The 21,217-nt window shown below is 40.9% G+C and overlaps 1 protein-coding gene across 17 annotated transcripts in view; it reads left to right on the top strand.

The window, feature by feature from the left end:
- The window catches only part of TNRC6C (trinucleotide repeat containing adaptor 6C), a 416,076-nt gene that overhangs the window by 357,127 nt on the left and 37,732 nt on the right, over window positions 1-21,217 (top strand). For 15 of the 17 annotated variants that reach the window (XM_088661614.1, XM_088661603.1, XM_088661613.1 and 12 more), the window contains one exon: window positions 10,552-13,140. In XM_088661614.1, coding sequence (XP_088517740.1) covers window positions 10,552-13,140 — 2,589 coding nt within the window. Of the gene's footprint in view, window positions 1-8,255; window positions 8,415-10,551; window positions 13,141-21,217 lie in introns of those variants that run through there. The other 2 variants (XM_035104582.3, XM_060271830.2) reach the window with 2 other exon arrangements.

The following is a 21,217-nucleotide window of genomic DNA, read 5'->3' as shown; positions in this document are numbered from 1 at the left end:
AACCGGGGGCTTTCTGTGCAAGATGAGCCCTGTTGTATCTGACCAAAAGGCCATTTAGTCCTTTGCTTTACTTCCTATTCTACCAGCGGTCAGACATTTGTGAAGTTTGCAAGCAGGACCTACATGGACCTACCTCCAGATTGAGGTAGAGGAATGGGAAGAACATAGCCCTCTTTCCTTTCTAAGAAACTGCTATTTATGCATTGCCATCATTGTCTGACACCACTAGGTCTTCTGAGTCTGCCTTTTATAATTTTGCCAAATGCTTTTATGGACTTTAAAATGTGTTTGTGGAAGGGTTGGTTTTTTTAAAACTATTTGTGCTTTTACCTTGTATTTTTATCTTGTGAACCACCCTGAGATCTTATGATGGAAGGTAGTATATAAGTCAGATAGATAGATAGATAGATAGATAGATAGATAGATAGATAGATAGACAGATGATAGACAGACAGATATGTAGGTAGGTAGGTTGGTAGATAGAGCATACTCCCCCCACCTTTGATATCCAGCAACTGGTATCCAAAGGCATGTGGTTTCTTATTGTGGCGGTAGTATGCAGCCATCATGGCTGGTGGACATTGATAGTCTTGTTTTTCAACAGCCTCCCTGACCGAACTGGCTGAGGTTGTCGTGTTGGAGGAACCCAGAGAGGTGGTTTGGGTGACTTCAGCATGCACGGTGAGGATTCCTTTGTTCAGCTCGGGAGTTCAGGGCAACCATAGGTCTGTTTCAGATAGTCATTTGTCCAAGGCACAGAACAGGGCATAATCTTGATTTAGTCTTCACTTCATGTGAGGAGAGGGGTGGTCTGGAAATAAAGGATGGTGAATATCACTCCATTATTATGGTCAGACCACTTCTTTGTGAGAGTTGAACTTGCAATGACAATTCTGCCCTGCCAGGGTGGGGAACCAATTAGGATGGTCCACCTTCTGGAGACTGATGGAATCTGATAGATTCCTTACTGCTGTGTTGTTTCTTTTCAGTGGATAGCACAGGTGATCCTATCAAGGCCCTAGTTCCATTATGGAATGGTGAGACACAACTGCTCTTGAAGGCCCTTTCTAGGGCCGTGGAGCCCACTTCGTTTCTTGATATACTGAGAAAGTGTGGTTGATGAAATGGGCTGAGCTAGGGTTGGGGCATAAGTGACAGTGAGCCACTCTATCTCTGTATAGGTTTGAATAAAATAATTTATACAGAGTGTTGACACAATTTATTTCTCTAAATCTGAGTTTGAAGTTATTGTTTAAGTCAGCTGAAAAAATCAGCAGCTGTTACTTTAAGAAACGTCAAACCATGAGCGTTGGCAACTGTTCCTGCTATAAATGCATGATATGATATTGTAGCAGGATGAGCTGGTCCTGTGAGAGTTAATGGGCTTTAGGCCAGCTTATATCATAGCTGAGAAGAATTACTTGTAGATCTCAGAATGTATTCCTTCCCAATAATAGCCTGAGAAAAGATGAGACTAAAAGGGGTCTACCAAAGCTGACCCAGACAGTATGAATTAAATGCAAGGCTTATTTGGAGTAAGTAAATGGAAGGAGGCATTCTCTTGTAAGAAGGAGTTCAAGATACACTGAGTGCAAATCTTGCCAATCCCTTATCCAAAAACAGTGCTGAAGTCTAACTGAAAGTTCTGTGTCCTCTGAAACACATTCATTGGGATCAGACTGTGGTTCTTCAGATGTGAGGAGGAAAGCATTCATGAACAGCAGGACGGAGCCTGAGCAGTAAAATCAAAACCAAAAAACAGTTTCAAGGGCTAAATTGTGGTGAGGTTTGAGTCTAATTGAGCCCTGATTCCCATTTTTCTTTCATTTGTATACCTTAATACGCTTAACAGTGATAGAAAAATTGCCGGCACTTGTTTGTAGCAGTTTAAGAATATTTGTAAGCACAAAGTGCCAACTTCCTTCTTATTGGAGTTGAAGTCTTACCCCGTTTCCCCCCAGCTCTTGTACCTTCTTGTATTGTTTTTGTGCTTCCTGGCTATGCAGTCTTAAGGCTGGCAAAATAAGGTAATCTTTTCTAGGTAGGCTGAATGCTGAAACATTCCTTAAATTCTTAACATTCCTTTGTTTGTTCTTCTCAAAGGTCTGAAGTCCTAGACCTTAAATGCTGGTTTTAATGTGGTTGTAACATTTCATCAAATTGTTACCAGCTAATACCAGCTAATATTAGATCTTTAATTGAAAATGCATGTGTTGTATCCAGTGCTGTGTTAGTGAAGCTGCACTTGTGCAATGGGACTGCAGCCTCTTGTGAACTCCCAAATATGCTCTGGAGGCCTGCCCCATAACCCTCTGGAGCAGATTTTGGGGTGTGTGGGGGACTATAGAGGACAGAACAGGAAGGTGAAGGCACACTCAACAGCATTTGGCTGCAACCCTATGTATTTAAATATGTTTATTCTTGAAAGACAGTTATGCTGCAGCCTCTCATGCAAATTGCTTTATTCTATTCTTCCTAGTGGATTAGTTCATGTGGAGTTATACATAAACCTTAGGGGTTTGATTGAAATAGGCTGGGTTTAGAATGAATTCTCAGTTATAGCAGTGTGATTCTGCTTTGTCCTTTATTTTGGTTTTTAATTCTGCCTATCCTTGATATTTCTGGGTGGGGAACATATGAAAACAATAGCGGTAAAATACTTTAATAAGATATGAAAATAAATCTGCCATCAGGTTTCATATGGTTATGAAGCACATTCTGCTCAGTCTTAAAACAAAATGATTTTAGTTTCTTGGTTGCACATCAAAGGTTTGAATGTCTGGAGAAGAACTCCACTTTTGGCAGAGGGCCTCAGATAGATTTTCTAAGTGCTGATGCTGTTGAAATCTAAATATGTAAGTGGAGAACCAACGAGAATGCTAGCACTAGATGTACACTTGAAGGAAAGATGACAGGAAGGAGAAGTAATGGAACTGGAGGAGTTTTATTCTTTCCAGTATATCATTAAAGTGAATGAATAATAAAATTGCTAAGATACAACATAAATTTCCATGGGCCTTTGCAGTAATCAGTTACCTAATACATAAAATATGTATGCAAATAAATGCCATATTTGTTAAAACATTATTATTACTAAACTATTTATTCCCTACTCTATCAGAGCACTTTACATATGGTTGCCAGGTGATTTCTGATCCAGGCATCTTACTTTCATTTCTTCAGCAGTAGAACAGTTGTGTGCATGCAGACCATTTTTGAGCATTATTGTTCCATATTTGCTAATTAAAAACATAGTTTAAGGTAGTATAGCTGACGACTTTGAAAAGCAGATGTGTTTTGGAAAACTCTCAAACAGCAATGAAAATTAAAGGTGGGTATGGAAGTGGAAAGCTACACACATTCCAAAATATAAGGACAACCACTTTCGTGCAATGCCTAAAGAATAACTTAGCGTTTAAAGAGAAGTAGACTTGTGCATACTATTTAATTTCTTAAAGATGAGTGACATATCTGTGACCACTATTTTAGATACACCTCTGCACATAATTTATGAAGAAGAGTTTGGATTTGGACCTTGTTAAAACTGAATGCTAGCTTAAACATTCAGACTTCACTGAATTACAAACAATTGCATTGCCTTTAGTATCTTGAGGTCTAAAACTATGAAAAATATTCCTATAAATGGAGTTTAGTCCAAAGTTCACAAAGGATGAAAAAAATTTCCTCAGAATTCTGTAGGTTCTGATATATTTGTTAATATTCCTTTTTAAAACCTTGTCACTTACTGTACCTGTTATATGATACTTATTGAAATTCAGACCCCTGATATTTAGAAATTTCTGAGTGATAGCAAACTAAGCCATATTTGGAGTAGACCCATTGAAATCAAGGTGCTTAAGTTACATAATTCCATTGATTTCATTTGTTCTACTTTGAGTATGACTAATATTGGATATCGTTTGGACCCAGGTGGCGCTGTGGTTGAACCACTGAGCCTAGGGCTTGCTGATCAGAAGGTCGGCGGTTCGAATCCCTGTGACGGGGTGAGCTCCCGTTGCTTGGTCCCAGCTCCTGCCAACCTAGCAGTTTGAAAGCACGTCAAAGTGCAAGTAGATAAATAGGAACCGCTACAGCGGGAAGGTAAACGGCGTTTCCATGTGCTGCTCTGGTTTGCCAGAAGCGGCTTTGTCATCCTGGCCACATGACCTGGAAGCTGTACGCAGGCTCCCTTGGCCAATAATGCGAGATGAGCGCGCAACCCCAGAGTCGGTCACGACTGGACCTAATGGTCAGGGGTCCCTTTACCTTTACCTTTAATATTGGATATCGTCCACTGGTAGCCAGAATAAGTTTCTTATATTATAATATGTTCCTACATTTTGTTCCCGAAATATATTAAGTGCTTAGCACACTTTTCATCATCATATAAACATGAAATTTAAGTAGTAGTTTGCTTAACAGATTTTGTTCCTGAGCCAAACATTAAAAAATTGTTAATATAATTTTATTTCTCAGTGGGGGGAAGTGGAAAAATATAACCCACTACCCAGTGGGGTATATTGGAAACTGAATGAGAATACTTCAAGGCTATCATATCATGAAAGTTTGGCTACATGAAGAAGGGGGTTCAGAGCAATCAGAAGGAGAGTGTGAGACATGGCCTTAGCATCTAATAATAGCTGAGCCTTAAAATGTTTGTCTTGAGGTAAAGGAAGAAGAGCATCACTTTGGTAGTTGGCTAAACTTGGCATTTGGGAGGTTGTGAAAAGTGTACTATGTAATCAGTAACCTTTGCTGCCTTACAATGGAGTTTTTGTATATTTTTAGCATGGCTAATCGGTTTTGACTGGGTTGGAAGTTGACCTGCTCTTCCTGCTGCTTATGTCCCACTTGAAGTCCTAATCTTCCTTTGGGATGTTTGTGACATAACACTTATTTGCTGTGGAGAGGAGGGTGCCTATCATGTAAAACAAGTTTAGGATTTCAAATGACAATTTCAGATAAATAGATTAATTTCTGAGCAGAAAGCTGATTTTAATGTATCTCCTAAAATGTATGCACATGTTTGTTTCAAGTTACATATACGAATATATGTTGTCCTAAGCATTATGATACTCTGTTAGAAGTGGCCACATTATTTTATTTATTTAAATGCATTTATAGATGTCTTAATTTTTTAAAAAACCTGCAGTATACAATATTTCCGTGTAAAATTACATTAAAAAGTAAAATTACCAGTTTTGTGTGCTTAGAAGATTATTGCAATTATAACTTGCACCAAAAAGATAACACTGCTTTTATTTTCTGCTTGAGACTTGCCTAAAATAAATTCCAGACATTTGAGAAAGTAATTTAACTGGAGAGACTTTGTAACACTTTTGCAAAAAGAAAATATTTTCTGCAGGGCTTGAAGAAAAGAATAGCATTAAATTGATAATCTGTAATAATCTGTACACCACCTTTGGTTCTATAATGGAAGAAAGTCAGGATATAAAAGCAACAAAGAAAAAAAAAGGAAAACAGCATTAGTAACTGCTGCACCCATTACTTAGTTGGATAGAGGTGGTTGGGTGCAAGACTGGAAAAGTGATTTTAATAACTAGGGCCAGCATCACATTTTGGGGTTGCCTTTGTCATAGTTTTAAATGCCAGACTTAAATTTGTAGGCGCTTGGCTACCAGGTGCTTGGGAGTCTTCCAACATTGGCAAGATCCTGCCAACAGCTGATCTCTCTATCTAGTATGTCTGTGAGTAATTGGAATAGTTTGGAACACATTTTATATACCTTTGAAGTCTACCATGTTTAAAGGACAACCAAGTAGCTACAAGTGCAGAGTATAACACTTTTCAAATACACATTCTTAAATGCCCATAGCATCCCCATAGGATTCCTGACAACTATAGCTCAATTCAGGACACCTTTGGAATGGAAAAGGAAGACAGATGTTGGTTAATAGGGCAGAAGTAATTTTATTTCCCCATAAACTAATGTCTGGCTTTTCAGTATTTAGCAATTGTTAGAAACTAACTTGTAAATAGTACTTTGAATACGCCATAGCGGTTTTTTAAAAATAAAAAATACATATTCGATATATTTGTAGCAGGGCTCGAAATTAGCAGGGTGCATTTTGCACCCAAAGATTCTCCATTTGTGAGCACCTCAAAAAGCCTTGAGTGCCATTTTTTTGTGCCTGGTTGTCACTCAAGGATTACTGAAATGTATGTGCTTTGAAGCCTCAAAGTATACGGTAAGAATAGACAATATGTTAAGGAGTTTAACAATAAAGAGTAGAGTGTTTTGAAAACTGAAGTACAGTACCAATATTTTTATTGTAAACACCAAATTGAACATGTGCTAACAATTTCTGCTAAAATGTAAAAACATTCCTTCAGTAGCACCTTAAAGACCAACTAAGTTTTTATTTTGGTATGAGCTTTCGTGTGCATGCACACTTCTTCAGATACAGTGAAATGGAAGTCTGCTAAAATGTGATATTAACAATGTGTCACTTATGTGAATTGCGTATTAGTTCATGCTTATCAAAATAATAAATAAGAAGTGTTGCTTATTTCCCCCCCCCCGGGGGGGGGGGCAACTAGACATTCTGTTTTGGTGCCCACATCTTGCTCCTAGCTATTCTATCCCTGTTTCTAACACTGCTTTGTAGCAAATACGTTGACATATCTGATATAATATTGTTGTTAGATTATGAGAAGGTGGTACAGAAATACTTTTAAAAGTAGCATAAATTTTACAGAAAAGAGAATCCAAGAATTTGCAAAATGAGAGCAAAAAAATATATAAGAAAATACTGAAACCCAAAAATATAAATTCTTAAGAGAAGGTAAAGCAGTTGCAACGACTGAGGAATTGGTGGCAGCTGCTTGCGGCTAAATGTTCAAAGAGACATCAGTGATACTGTGTCATTTAATAAAAGAGATTGTTGGCCACGTATACCCTGCATTTAAAAATGGTACCAAAATAACCTAAATGCATATAGGCGTCAGGATGTAGAAGTTTGCAAACAAAATCATGCAGACATTTGCATTTTTAATTTTACATGCTTTTTTCGGTTACACAGAGGACAGTCCGCTGTGCAGGTCAATGAACCCTTGCATACTGAAGACTGCAGGACATTTGAGGTCCTGGCCACTGGAAATCTTTCTCAGCAGCCCCTCTAGCTTCTTCCATTAGCAATGCCTGCTGATTTTTGAGCATAGCATATAACTCTTATGGGCTAGAAACTTACTTTTTAAATTTACAGTATATATATCTTAGATTCACAGAATGTTGGCTATGTTCCTTCATATGCTTGGTGCAGTTTTATGTGTATATTTTTAGGAGCTAGATAATGTTTTGTGTGTATTTTAACTGCTTTGTTTCTGAGTAAATTGCAGCTGATTCTTCTCCAATGAGATCTGTTGTGGCAAGTTGATGCATATTTTAGTTACTGTACTTCTGGGAGTACTTATCCTATGCTAGGACAACTATATTATTAGTAGTAATCCCTATTGGTGGTCGGTTTTATAGTCTTAAAGTCTGGATAGATGGATGGCACCATAATTCATAGCTTGTATGCTATAAATCACCTGATTTGCTCTCAAAGTCTAGGAAGGCTGACAATGAACTTTAAGCAGCAGTAAAAGAGTTCCTTCTACCATTCTACGCTTTGAAATTGTGAGAGGGAAAAGCACTTACAGTCTATAGCGTATTGTTTGAGCATGCAGTGACAATGCTGTATGCTCACAAATAGAAGCTGTGATTTTTAATAGACTTGCATGTTTTCAGCTTTCGCGATAAAGGCAGAGAAGTAATTAAGCACCTGGAGGCCTGCCAGGTTCTATATAAGGTTTGTCCCCAGTATTGTAGTTAGTGCTGGTATGCCAAGTGTGTGTAGCACTGCTGTTTAGAGAAGGAAAGAAGAGGATGGAAACATGAAGGAAGCAGGAATGTATTTGCATGCAGCCAATCGGCAATATGCGGCTGTTCTTTTGGCTGACTTTCAAAAACCAGAAGAAAAGCAGCCACCGTGCTAATTGTGGCTAGGTCTCGAAGTGAAAATGTTTTGTGACAGTTGAAAGAATTTAAAGAGGAAGGAAGATCGGTTTAGTGTCAGCTGCAATTAGATAATCAAAGCTTTAAAATCCTCATCTGTTGATACCTTACCCAGAGTTAAGGGGGCTGTGTGCTGCTGGAGGTGGGGGTAGGAGTCTCCCTGTGTGGAAAGGGCATTTCCAAAGCCAGCACAGCCAGGGCCTGAGCAAGCTTGCAGGTTGTCTGGGCGCACACTTGCACTGAGCGATTTTCTTGGCAGCTCTACAGGATGAGGCTCACTCTGTACACAGCCGACATATTGAAGCCGAGAGCCCAGGCGAACCTAGATGCAGGAGGGGAGACAGCTCTGCACACAATGTAGCGTCTCCTAGGATGGTTGGGCAGCACCTTTTCTCAGGTATTTCATTACTCGTTGGCCCCTATACAGCAGCAAGGGGGGGAAGGGGACAAATGGCATCTGTTTTTGCAAAATCAGTTTATTACATAATGTTTCAGAGACAGCAGCAGCAGCACAGCGTCCTAAGCTTTTGGCTGCCTTTCAGGTTTGATAAAATGGCGTCCTCAGAGAAAGAGCTGCTTGCTAAAGATATGCTGCGCTGGGCAAAAAAATGAAGTTGTTATTTGTCATTATCTACTGCTGTTTGGTTTTGGAGTGTTAGTATTTCATGGAGTACTCACTATCTAATAATGAAGAATGCTCTTTTTTACGCTGCTCAGCTGTTTTTCTGAACGCATTAAAGGTTCCCACATCAGACGGAACATACTTTGTAGCATACCGTAGTGAAGAAAATTAAAAGAGTAATAGGCTTTCCCACATGTGTTGCCTAATTTAGGATTTTGTCTCTTAATAAAGCTGTTTTATTTAGCGTTCTCATCTCTTAACCCTTCCACATTTGCATATGCCTTTCTGGGAGAGCCTTGACAGCTTCGGCATTTATGGAGTCAGTGTTGTTGTGAAAGCAAACTTGCAGGACAGATTCCCACTTAAATGTTTGTGCTTTTTGAATTCCTGACTGCATAAACAAGTATTTCAGCTACTAGAATGGAAGAAACAAATAGAAAGAAGCTGACTTTTTGGGTGCTTTCAAATTTGTATTAGTTTTCAGATTTGTTCTGACCTCAGATCTAAGTGCTGATCAAATCAGTCAGTGTCTGTTAATGTTGGTAAACATACAAGCTTAACCATTTCCCATTGAATTAGAATGGAGGGTTTTTTTGTTCCAGGATGCAGATTTATAGTGAATGTCCATGTTTTTCTTCATAAGGTTATATTTTCACTCTGATTTCAAGATTGCTTTCTGATATGTTTTGATCATTTAAAATACTGATTATGATATCAGATCTTGGAGTTACATTAAAATGTTCATTGAGGTCATGATACTGACTACTTTTTATTTCAGGGAGGGAAGTTATTGTTGCCCCAATTTAGAATCGTGGAATTTTGTCACATCAGTCTTAAGAAACTCAAATTGTCAAAACCTACAGCATTAACAGTTTAGGAACTGGACGAGGCACAGTGTAACAGCTGTTTGAGAAGATCCAGCTTATTTGTAGAGGGAGATTGGCCTGTCAATCAAGTATCATTTTAAAGTCCCAAATCATATATGACAAGTACAGAACATGCAATTTATATTTAATAGCTATCAGTGCTATAGTACAAAATGTAAGTGATCTTCATTATTAACTACCGTCATAGTTACCTTTTTTTTTAAAGCACCCATATTTTTGATCATATATATGAAATGAATGAAAGGCCTCAATCCTGCAGCTATTTACAAGTGGTTCTCTCTATTATACCTTGTGATTTCTAATCTATGACGTTGGTCTAAGAGCCTAGGCCTGTCCTTTGCTGTGAAGTGGACTAGTATGTTGGCTTCTGTTTGAAGAGACCCAGTCTTGTGCGCCAGCACTATGTGTGGCTCCACCTTCTGTGGTAGAGTGATAGTATGTATGCCAACGAATACCAGACGTGTCATCGAAGTCTTAGTTTACAGTGATAATACTTTCTAAAGTATTTCTTTGATTTCATTTCATGCAGTGAAAACATACAACTGAAAGTGATAACAACTCATATGTTTGAGAAGTATTTTAATATTTGAAATCAGTCCTCACAGTCCTCTAGATCCCTTTTAATAGTTCAGCTTAAAATGTATGTGGTATATAGGAAAATATTGAAAATTGCATGCCCCAAAGTATTGCTTATTACATCTAACCCTATTAGTGCAGCCTAATAAAAGAGAAATAGTACTATTGTCTGCATGTAAATCCTTTGTGTATTAGCACTGAACATACTTGTTTTTTCAGAACCTAGAATTCAAAATGCATTATTATACTTATTGAAGAATTTGTTTGGATTCACAAGCTGTGCTTCTCCAAGGGCTTAGTGAAAGTTGGGAGCCCCTAACCATAAGCTAGACTATAAAGGAGGGAGAAAGAGTCTTAAAGAATGTAAACATAACAATCAAGCCAGAGTTCAACTGATGTATCTGGGTCATTGGATAGCAGACTAATTTACATCATGTTTAATTTTTCAGACCTTGGTCACAGCGGATTGGGAGACCATTATGAGAATACTCACTGGGGACAGCAGCCCACTTTCCGAAGTGAAGCCAATTGCAGCTGGGATAAAGTGATAATAGACAGGACTGACAAGGAAGCGTGGCCTTCCATTACAGGAACTGAGACTGAATCTGCCTCAGAATGTACTACAGACACTGACTCTGCCTCCAACTGTGGCTCAGAGAACAGTAGCATGGCTACAGGGAGTGCCCAAGGCAACTTCACTGGACATACAAAGAAACCCAATGGCAATAATGGCACCAATGGAGCACTCATCCAAAGCACTTCTAACCAGAGTGCCCTTGGAGCTGGTGGAGCAAATGGTAATGGAAATTCAGCCAGAGTGTGGGGTGTTGCCACAGGTTCCAGCTCTGGCTTAGCTCATTGCTCTGCCAGTGGTGGGGATGGAAAGATGGACAACATGATTGGAGATGGTAGAAGTCAAAATTGCTGGGGTGCTTCCAACTCAAATGCTGGCATTAATCTTAACCTTAATCCAAATGCCAATCCAGCTGCCTGGCCTGTACTCGGACATGAAGGAACTGTGGGAGCAGGCAACCCTTCCAGTATTTGCAGTCCAGTCAGTGCCATAGGTCAGAACATGGGCAACCAGAATGGGAACCCAACGGGCACCTTAGGTGCTTGGGGAAACTTGCTGCCGCAAGAGAGCACAGAACCACAAACGTCCACTTCTCAGAATGTGTCTTTCAGCGTACAACCTCAGAACCTTAACACTGATGGACCAAATAACGCAAACCCCATGAACTCTTCATCAAACCCTATCAATGCAATGCAGACAAATGGACTGCCGAACTGGGGCATGGCTGTTGGCATGGGGGCCATCATCCCGCCCCACCTGCAAAGCCTTCCTGGTGCTAATGGGACATCAGTTTCTCAAGTCAGTGGGGGAAGTGGTGAAGGAATGGGCAATTCAGTGTGGGGGATATCCCCAGGTAATCCTGCCACAGGAAACAGCAATTCTGGGTTCAGTCAGGGGAATGGAGACACTGTGAACTCAGCATTAAGTGCTAAACAAAATGGATCCAGCAGTGCTGTACAAAAGGAAGGGAATGGAACAAGTGCATGGGATTCGGGGCCTCCTGCTGGTCCTGGGATCTTAGCATGGGGCAGGGGCAATGGCAACAGTGGTGTTGGTAATATGCATTCTGGTGCTTGGGGCCACCCAAGCCGCAGCACCAGTAATGGTGTTAATGGTGAATGGAGCAAGCCCCCAAACCAGCATTCCAGCAATGACATCAATGGGAAAGGATCAACAGGGTGGGATAGCTCCAGTGTTACCAGCCAGAATCCTGCCATGCAGCAGGGCAACGAACAAATAAACTCTTGGGCCAAAGCTGCAGCGTCTGGCAACACAGGTAGTGAAGGCAGTAATGATAGCAATGGGAGTCAGAATGAAGGCAGTACTGGGAGGGAAGGAACTGGAGAGGCTCGAAGAAGAGACAAGGGAATGATAGACCAAGGACAAGTCCAGTTGCCAAGGAATGATCTTGACCCAAGGGTTCTGTCCAACACTGGATGGGGACAGACTCCTGTAAGACAAAACACTGCCTGGGAATTTGAAGAATCCCCAAGGTCTGAACGAAAGAATGACAATGGAACTGAGGCCTGGGGTTGTGCAGCTACTCAGCCTTCAAACTCGGGGGGCAAGAATGATGGGTCCATCATGAACAGTACAAATACCTCTTCAGTATCTGGGTGGGTCAGCTCTCCACCTGCAACAGTTCCAACTAATACAGGTTGGGGCGACAACAATAACAAAGCGCCAAATGGCCCAGGGGGATGGGGAGAGCCGGCAAGTTCTACTGCTGTCAATAATGCTGCTGCTGCCAAAAGTGGCCACACTTGGAGTGGGACCACAAATCAGGAGGACAAGTCGCCTACTTGGGGTGAACCTCAGAAACCCAAATCTCAAAACTGGGGAGATGTACAGAAATCAAATCCAGGCTGGACTTCAGGGGGTGGAGATTGGGTTGATTCCTCATCTGTCCCTGGACACTTGGGAGATGGGAAAAAGAATGGTTCTGGATGGGATGCTGACAATAGAGCAGGGTCTGGCTGGAATGATACTACACGTTCTGGGACCACTGGATGGGGAAATGGCACAAACAGCAAGGCTAATACAGGTACGAGCTGGGGGGAATCTTTAAAACCTGGTCCTCAACCGAATTGGGCTTCTAAATCCCAGGACAACAACGTGAGCAATTGGGGAGGAGCTGCTTCTGTTAAACAGACTGGATCAGGATGGGTTGGTGGACCAGTGCCAGCCAAACAGAAAGATTGTAGTGAATCAACGGGGTGGGAAGAGCCCTCTCCACCATCCATTCGGCGCAAGATGGAGATTGATGATGGTACCTCAGCTTGGGGTGACCCAAATTACAATAACAACAAGACTGTAAACATGTGGGATAGAAACAATCCTGTAATCCAGAGCAGTACCACAACCGCCACCACTAGCACCACCATTATCAACGCAAACATGGCTGAACCTCAGCCCCCGCACCAGTCAAGTGCCCAGTCAAACCGGTCCCCGCTGCTTGGTCCAGGTATGATACAGCTTTTGTTTTCACAAAATAAGTATGCTACCTTTTGGAAAGAAACTTTAATAAGTGTGTTGTAGGCATTATTTGTTTATATTCAAGCTATACTTCCTGCCTTAAGGATAAGTTTGTATTTAATACGAATAAGGTATAAAAAGGTGTCCAAAATACTCATTGCTATTAAAATTTATCATTTCATTTTCCATTCTGAATTACAGCACACAGTCTGGGCAGACACAAGAGGCTAAGTTAGGATGGCCAGATGAAAATTTCATATATGAGAAATGATATGCAAAAGGATAAAAGATGCAGACAATTTGCCATTAGATAATTCTGTGGATCATCTTTCTTTTGATATTGTGGTTACGATACTAATTGTTTTACTAAGGATGGAGAAAAAATCTAAAAGGTGTAAAGAATTATCAGATTATGAAATGATTTTGGTAATTGGCTAGTGATACTAATTCCTTGTCTTAGAATAACCAAGTTGGTGTGTTTAAAGCCATAATCTGGGAATTCTATGGGACATAATGGTTGTCAGTTCATCTGCACATGCTTGTCAGATCACTAGCCCTTCGCAGGACATATCTGACAATATTATCTTCATTCGGGAGCATTGCTGTAGCTCACATTGCTTGCCAACTCCCCCAATCCCCTTGCCAATCCCCTCGCTTTCACTCAAAGCTCCCCATCCCCTCACACCTCATTTAATCTGTCTAACTGTTGCCACCCCAGTTGCAGATCCCCACCCCCCAAAACATATCCATACCCTCACAGCTTGTCCCATCCCAAAATCCTGCTGCCACTTGCAGACAATAAGGGAATAAAGAGGAGAAAGTCTTTCTCCCCTTTGCCTCACACTGCAGTGGTTTGAGGCAAGTTGTGAGGATAGGGGGAGTTTTGGACAAACATTGGGAAGCAGCAACAAAGACGCACATGAAGGTCTGCCAGGGGGCATGCTCACTCTGCTGGACTGCCTGCCTGCTCGTTCAACCCCCAGGCTTCCCAGGTGGCAGTGGCTGCAGACAGAACATGGGAAGGCCTTCCTGGGTAGCCCACCTGCCGGCTTGCTCTGCCAGCTTGCTCACTTGTGTTGCCAGCCTGTCTGCTCTGCTCACTTGCTCTGCCTGCTTTTGTCACTGCAGTTCTCATAGCCACCTATTGGCAGCCACACAAACTGCAGCATGACTTTTTCCTTACAAAAATATTATATGGTAAGATATAATTTCATCATGTTTTTGAATTTAGTTTCTTTGCTCTGTTGCTGTTTGTCCCTCTTTGATGTGCATTCTCCAACACTATCCATCTGTTTCTATTACTCTGGCTGTCTCCTGCCAAAGACATATTTCTGCAATTGTGGCTGTTACCCAAGAGGCTGCCTAGTTGTTGAACCAGTGATTTTTATTCATTATCTCATACAAAGAGATTTTTGTCTTGAGAAATCGAAAACTCTCTGTTTACTTTTTATTTTTTGCTGAACAAAATAGTTAGCTGTGGTTTGTGTTGTCCTAGTATTTAAAAACTTCCGAATTTTTGCAGCAGTGAAGAAAACTTTTGACAATCCTCTGTACTTTTAGCTAATCCTCAAGTTTTAACTTACCACTACCAGAAGAATGCAGCTCCTAATCATTAATGCTTCCCCCCCTCCAATTTTAATGTCTTTGTGTCATTTTCTCTATTTCACTTGATAATGTTTAAGAAAATAGTTTTGGAGGAGATTTTATCCATTCTGAATGTCTTATGTACTTGGATCCCATGCCCCTAGAAATTTTGTAACCCTTTGACCAGATTTGGTAGGGTTTCGTATAATCAGTCCTATTTCTAGAATCCTGAGTTTTCCTGACTTTACTACATTTATAGTCACATGAAGGTAGATGAGCTACTTGTACTCAAGCTCATTGGTTTAAGTAAAATGCATTTGTGTGGGGGTCATAATAGATCCAAATTTGGGCACAGTCAGAGGGGTGGGATTTGTAGATTTCATTAAGATCCCCCTACCTTTCCCCCCATAATATGAGCACTGTACCCTCCTTGTCATTGTGCTGTGGCCAAGGCATGCCTGGCCAATTAATAAATCAATTATAAATGCACACACACACACATGCTAATGCCCCTGGGGATTGAGCAGTCTAGACCCTTGTGTGCAGGGTGTTCCTATGTGGGATATGTCACAACCCTGCAGCCCCAAATACCAGCCAGCCCTCTCCCACGAGCCAGTATAGAAGGCAGGGTTGATACAGAGATGAGAGTAGCCTGAGTCACAGAAGTGCCAGCAACTGGTACAGCTACAATTTCTGCTCCATATATTTAGGGATCAGCAGTTGAATTTATCCATGAAAACACTGTTTGATATTTTCAGTTTTCAACCATAAAGGAAGCCAAGTTATGTGGCTGAATGAAATGGTAGCTATGACTCTTCCCCACTACCCTAAATTGCATCCACAAAGTGACTCTCCTGTACATTTCCTGTGTGCAGACTATCTGAGTTTGCACAAGTTTGAGGGACTTGGACAAGGCAATCCAGATATTCTAAATCAATGATTTTCTGGATCAATAATAGCAGCATTTGTTACAAGTTGTATAGTAATATACCAGCAGTAGCGACTCACCCAGTGGGGCAAAGCTGCAATGCTAGCTTCCCAGCAGGTAGTGTCACTGCCACTTATCTTGTGGGATAGGGTGAGGGGGTGTGGAGCTCAATACAGTGTGGGTGTATTGACAGGAGTGCTGGATTTGCTCTACTGGTGCATGTTGGAACTCCCCTCATAAGCAATAGCCTGCTTAGAAAAAAGGGTCTTTTCATGCGCAAGGAAGAAGAGACAGGCAGCTGGGGTGGCTAGAAAGCAGTATGCAACAGGGAGATAAATGGTAGCTACAAAGAAGGGCTAGGGCAGGCATCCCCAAACTTCGGCCCTCCAAATGTTTTGGACTACAATTCCCATCTTCCCCGACCACTGGTCCTGTTAGCTAGGGATCATGGGAGTTGTAGGCCAAAACATCTGGAGGGCCGCAGTTTGGAGATGCCTGGGCTAGGGTATGAGTTTTCCTCTTCTCTCTGACTGAATCCAAAGGATGCCTAAAGCTTGCCCCATCATCTTTCCTGACAACTACTTAGTGCAGTTATATTTACAGGCCTTTCTTTACAGCCACATAGCCTAGAAACATTTTTGGTTTCTTTTAAAGGAAAGCTGAGATTTTCAGGCTCATCTGCAATATGTGTTTGGGGTAGTCCCAATCCTTGCTGTTGATTTGGCCCCAATACAAGCCCCTCACCTCCACTATGTAGAAAACTAGCCATGTGAGCTGGGTCATTCACACAAATGCCTCTTCTCCCAGAGGGAGAGATGATCACATGGACAGGCTTCTGTGTGACCAGGAGTTTACAGAGAAGCCACACTTCAGATGACAGATTATATGGATGGTGAAGGACAAGAGATTACACCTCTCCTCCACAACATTATTTCAGTGCCAGCTCCTAATGAATTGCACAGCTGAGTTCAGCAGTACTTCCCATTTGGAGAAACTAGCATGAAAGCACAACACAATCTGAATGTAACTTAAAACTCTAGTAATGTAATGTGGTGACCTTAATAAGACATGAAAATCTCTTACTTTGAGTCATATAAATGCCTCCAGTGACTAATAGAATCTATTTATGTTGTAAGCTACAAGAGTTGCACTAGAAAAAAGCTGTTTATGTAAGATATTTTAAATTTCTCATTGACTCAGAATTAAATATTTCTGTGGTCTATTGTAGTTCATTGTGTAGGACTACTATTCCGTAGTATCAGCCTTCTTTCTAGATAATGTAAAAATATATTAAAACACAGCAAACTAACTTAAAATATATAGACCTAGGTTATCCTTTTGTCCCCTAAAGCATGTATAGAATCATAAATCTTTATTGAGACATTATATAGCCACATTTGAAATGGAAGTTTGCACTCTGCATGGTAACAAATGAAGCCTATATGTGCATAGAAAAGTAAAAACCTGGATGAATGCCACTTTGGTTTTCTATCCTAGCTGGGCTGGATAGACAACATAAACAGTTCCAGCAAATAAGATCACAGCACAAAACCCTTCATTTACTGATGTTTTTGTCTATCCGATGTTTTATTCTCTTTGTCTGTCATCTGTTTCCTCTGTGCTTTGAAGTGTTCCTCTAGTAAGGATGTTGTCCTGGTGAGGTACTGTAAGATAAGAACGCCATTTCTCTGGCTTATTTTCAGCAATAGTGCAGACATAACAAAGTGAGAGGTGAGGTGCCAAATTACTTCTCACTGCCCCTTGCAGGATGAGCTTTCCCCTTCTATTATATCTTCTTACAATTCAATTACAGTGTATCCGTGGGATGTAAACAAAATTATGAAGTATATTATCCACCTTTAGTTATACATGTGGATCTGAAACCACCCATATCCCTTTAATTTAGCCATAGGCATCTAAAGTGTAAACATTGTTGCATGTTCTAGGTCATGTGGGAAATTCATAGCTAGTGGACAATCCTTCCTTGGAGGTTTTTAAGCAGAGGTTGGATGCCCATCTGTCATGGATGCTTTAGTTGAGTCTAGATGACCCTCGGAGTCCCTTTCAACTCTACAATTCCAGGATTTTTAAGATTGGGACTGTTGAATTCCAATAAATCAGTTACTTGTTGACTTTCTAGCTACAATGAAATAAAGCAGTGGTGGCTAACATATGGCCTTCCAATTGTTTTTGGACTCAGAATTCCCATCAGCCACAAACAGCATGGCCAGTGTCAGGGATGATGGGAGTTGTAGTCCAGCAACACCTGGAAGGCAACAGGTAGGCCTTTGGTGAAATAAAGTATGTTACCCTATCATCAACCAGACAGCTGTAGCCCTTTTAAAAATAAGTCTGCCTTAATGTTGGGGAAAGCAGGTTAATGTTATGGAACAGTTCTTTGTCTGGGTCATCAAGGAATGCCTTCTACCAGTATGAGTCAGTTTATTTTGAGGGATGACACACAAATGACTGGGGTATTAAAAAAATTAGAAGAAATATCATGCCGAAATTCATCCGCAGTGGAGATCTCCCACTATCATCCTCCAATGCAGTACTTCTAAAGAGACCCAGCTATCTGATCCTGTGAGCCTATGAAATACCATTAGTAATATGCTTTGTTGGATTGAAGGTAGTGTGTGTGTGAGAGAGAAATGCAAATATACATAACCGTTCTGCAACCCTCAGTGGAGTTTGAATTGTTTCAGGGATTCAAACGTCAGCAATACCCAAGTTACTGTTTAAGGATTTTTCTAACTAACTGCCGTCATATTCAACACTGCAATTTTTTGCACTTGATTTGATCTCTTGAGAACTTTACAAACTATGGGTGTCTTAACACATGTTATTGTTTTCATGTAATTACATGTAATTTGCCAGGGCATGAACTCCCTTGTTGTGCGTAATAATTTACATAACATTGTGTGGCTCAAAACACAATGTATTTAACAAAATGGCTTATACATTACAGATTGGTAGTGATTAATCATTATTATTGAATTTAAAGAGAACCCAGGGAAGCTGGTCCCTCTTTCTTTGTACTTAATAAATGAATACATGTTGCAGTGGAAATTGCAGTATTCAGCTTGAGGTTAAATGTACTGTTGCAAAGATTCAGAGCTCTTTAAATTGTGCATTCTAGCTTCCTTTCTAATAATTAATGGGACTTAATTTCTTCTATGCCAACATGTATGTCAATATATGACCACAGGATGAAGGCAGAAATGAGGGAAAGCCTTTTAACTCCATGTAAGAGGCATCCAGCCAAAGATTTGGCTGGCTATTTCAAATCAGTTTTTCAACTTTATATTTCCTTATCTCTGAAGCTCCCCATGCCTTATGAACGGACTATTCTTTCTCCAGTCTCCACTACACAAACACCTCCATCTGGCTTCAACTCTTCAGTTCTCTCCTTTTCTATGTTCCTATCTTAGGCCGCTTGCCTCCTTTTGCTACTTCACAAGTCCTCCCCTCCTCTTGCTAGTCCCAGTAGTCCTCCACAGTCTTAGGGTAGCTCCTCCACAGTCTTTGCAGTTAGCTTCACTCCCATAAAATACCTTGGAGCAGAAGTATCTCCCATTAGCTTAACCAGTGTGTGCAGTGGTCAACAATAAAGGCAGTTGCAGTCCACCACACTGGCTAGCCTTGTCTTAGTGTATTATACAATATACCTTTCTGAGCCCAAGGGCACAGATCTAAGAACTGGTGTGAGCACTACAAAATACCCAGGTTACATAAAACAACCTGGTAATGCTCAGAACCACCCCCACCCCACACAAAAGCAGGCAAAAGCACCTTGACACTTCCCAAACAGTCTAGCCACATCTCTACCTGCCCCACACCTGCTGTCACACACCTAGGGCAATTGGCCATGATTTGGGGAAGTTGGGCTCGGGTACCAAATTGGGACCCATGTCAGGCCAAATTTGGCCCACATGCCAGAGGTTTCCCTCTCCCATTAGATATCCTTACATTAAGGATACCCCTGAGGTAACTCCTGTTTTACACACAGACCTGGAGATAAAGACTTGCCCATTTGAATATTAAACAAGGATTTGAACCAAACTCATGGGGAAACACCTTCCAATACCACAGCTCCCAGATCACACACAGTTAACAAATGTTATTTTCTAGATAGCTCTGCCTTAATTTTCTTTCTCTTTGTGCCTGAATAAGAGAAGATCAGAATCTGATCTTTTGAAGTCTGCCATGAAAATTAATTCAAAATAAGAATCTAAAATTAATCACATTACTTCAACATGCTGCAGCTCTTAGAGAAGACTTACCTTTTAAAAGGCAGGTCTGAGACCCAAAGCTACCAAGTGATTTTTTCCTCCACTATTGGCTAGCGGCCAGGTGATTAGTGGAATGATGTATGTTGTCTGTGATTAACCAAGCCAGACCTACTGCATTAGAGCCGGGCTTTGGTAAACAGCAGCATGACGTTTCACCTTGCAGCATTGCCTCTTGTGGTAAAGGTTCCTTTTGGAAAAGGACCATGAGGATTTTACTAGAGAAGGAAGGGCTGATCATTAAGATGCCAATTCCTAGTCAGCTTACAAGCTGTTTAGGAACGTAGGATGGCTGAAAGCAATTACTATCTGTTTGGGTGCAGGACCTTTTTTCTGCCTCAAAGCTTCTTAGCAGTACATTACAGAAAGCCACCCTAAACAAAGATACATCAGCGGTAAGAAACTAAGGATAATGGTGAACGATAGACAGAATTCTGTAAAAGGACGAGCAAATGCGGATCGTAACGATGATCTTTCTGCAACCACCCCACATTCTCACACATCACACACACTGTCGTACAGCACATAGCACACATGCATCACTCCCCTGGGAACTATTTTTGGGAAAGCATTTCAACTTGTTTCAAACCTAATTCCCAGAGGTGATCATGAACACGAAAGATGGGGAGGATTAACCTCTCCCCAGCTGCAGCTGCCCAATTATGCTTGAAAACAGCCCTCAGTTGGCTACAGTGTTTTCAAGCCTAGTTATATGTAGCATGAAGGAGCTGTTTTCAGTGTGAGGGGTTACAGTGTATGGGAAAGGCAACCTTCATTGGGACAGTGGAAGAGCAACTCTGCCACTTCTGCTCTGTCATCCACTTTTGATACCATTGACCATGTTCCATAGCCAACTCAGTCCATCCTTGGCTCCTGATGAGGGACTTTTGTTTCATTTTTTTACAGTATCTGCATGCTGCCCAACAACAGTGTTCTTTGGACAGCTCATAACAATAAGTAAAAGCTGAGGGAGTCTTCCCTATATAATACAATAATAATTTAGATAGTAACTGCATGCAAACTCTGTTTATTATCTGATCTCAAGTTGTAAATTAATTTTCTCCTCATTTTTACACCTTCCTTCAGTGACTATGTTATCCTTGTAAAATGCACAAGGTTCTTTCACTATGATAGCCTATTGCACTGGATCAAATCAAGGCATGCTCAGTATGTGGTCCAATTTCTTTACAAATCACTTTACAAAACTTAGTTCTTTCTTTACAAATCTTAGTTTCCAGATTTAATAACTGCTTCATGTATGTTAT

The sequence above is a fragment of the Zootoca vivipara genome, chromosome 2, assembly GCF_965207765.1.
Source record: "Zootoca vivipara chromosome 2, rZooViv2.hap1.1, whole genome shotgun sequence".
Classification (NCBI taxonomy): Eukaryota; Metazoa; Chordata; class Lepidosauria; order Squamata; family Lacertidae; genus Zootoca; species Zootoca vivipara.
Note: the sequence above shows the minus strand (reverse complement) of the source record. Positions and strands in the feature narration are given on the sequence as shown.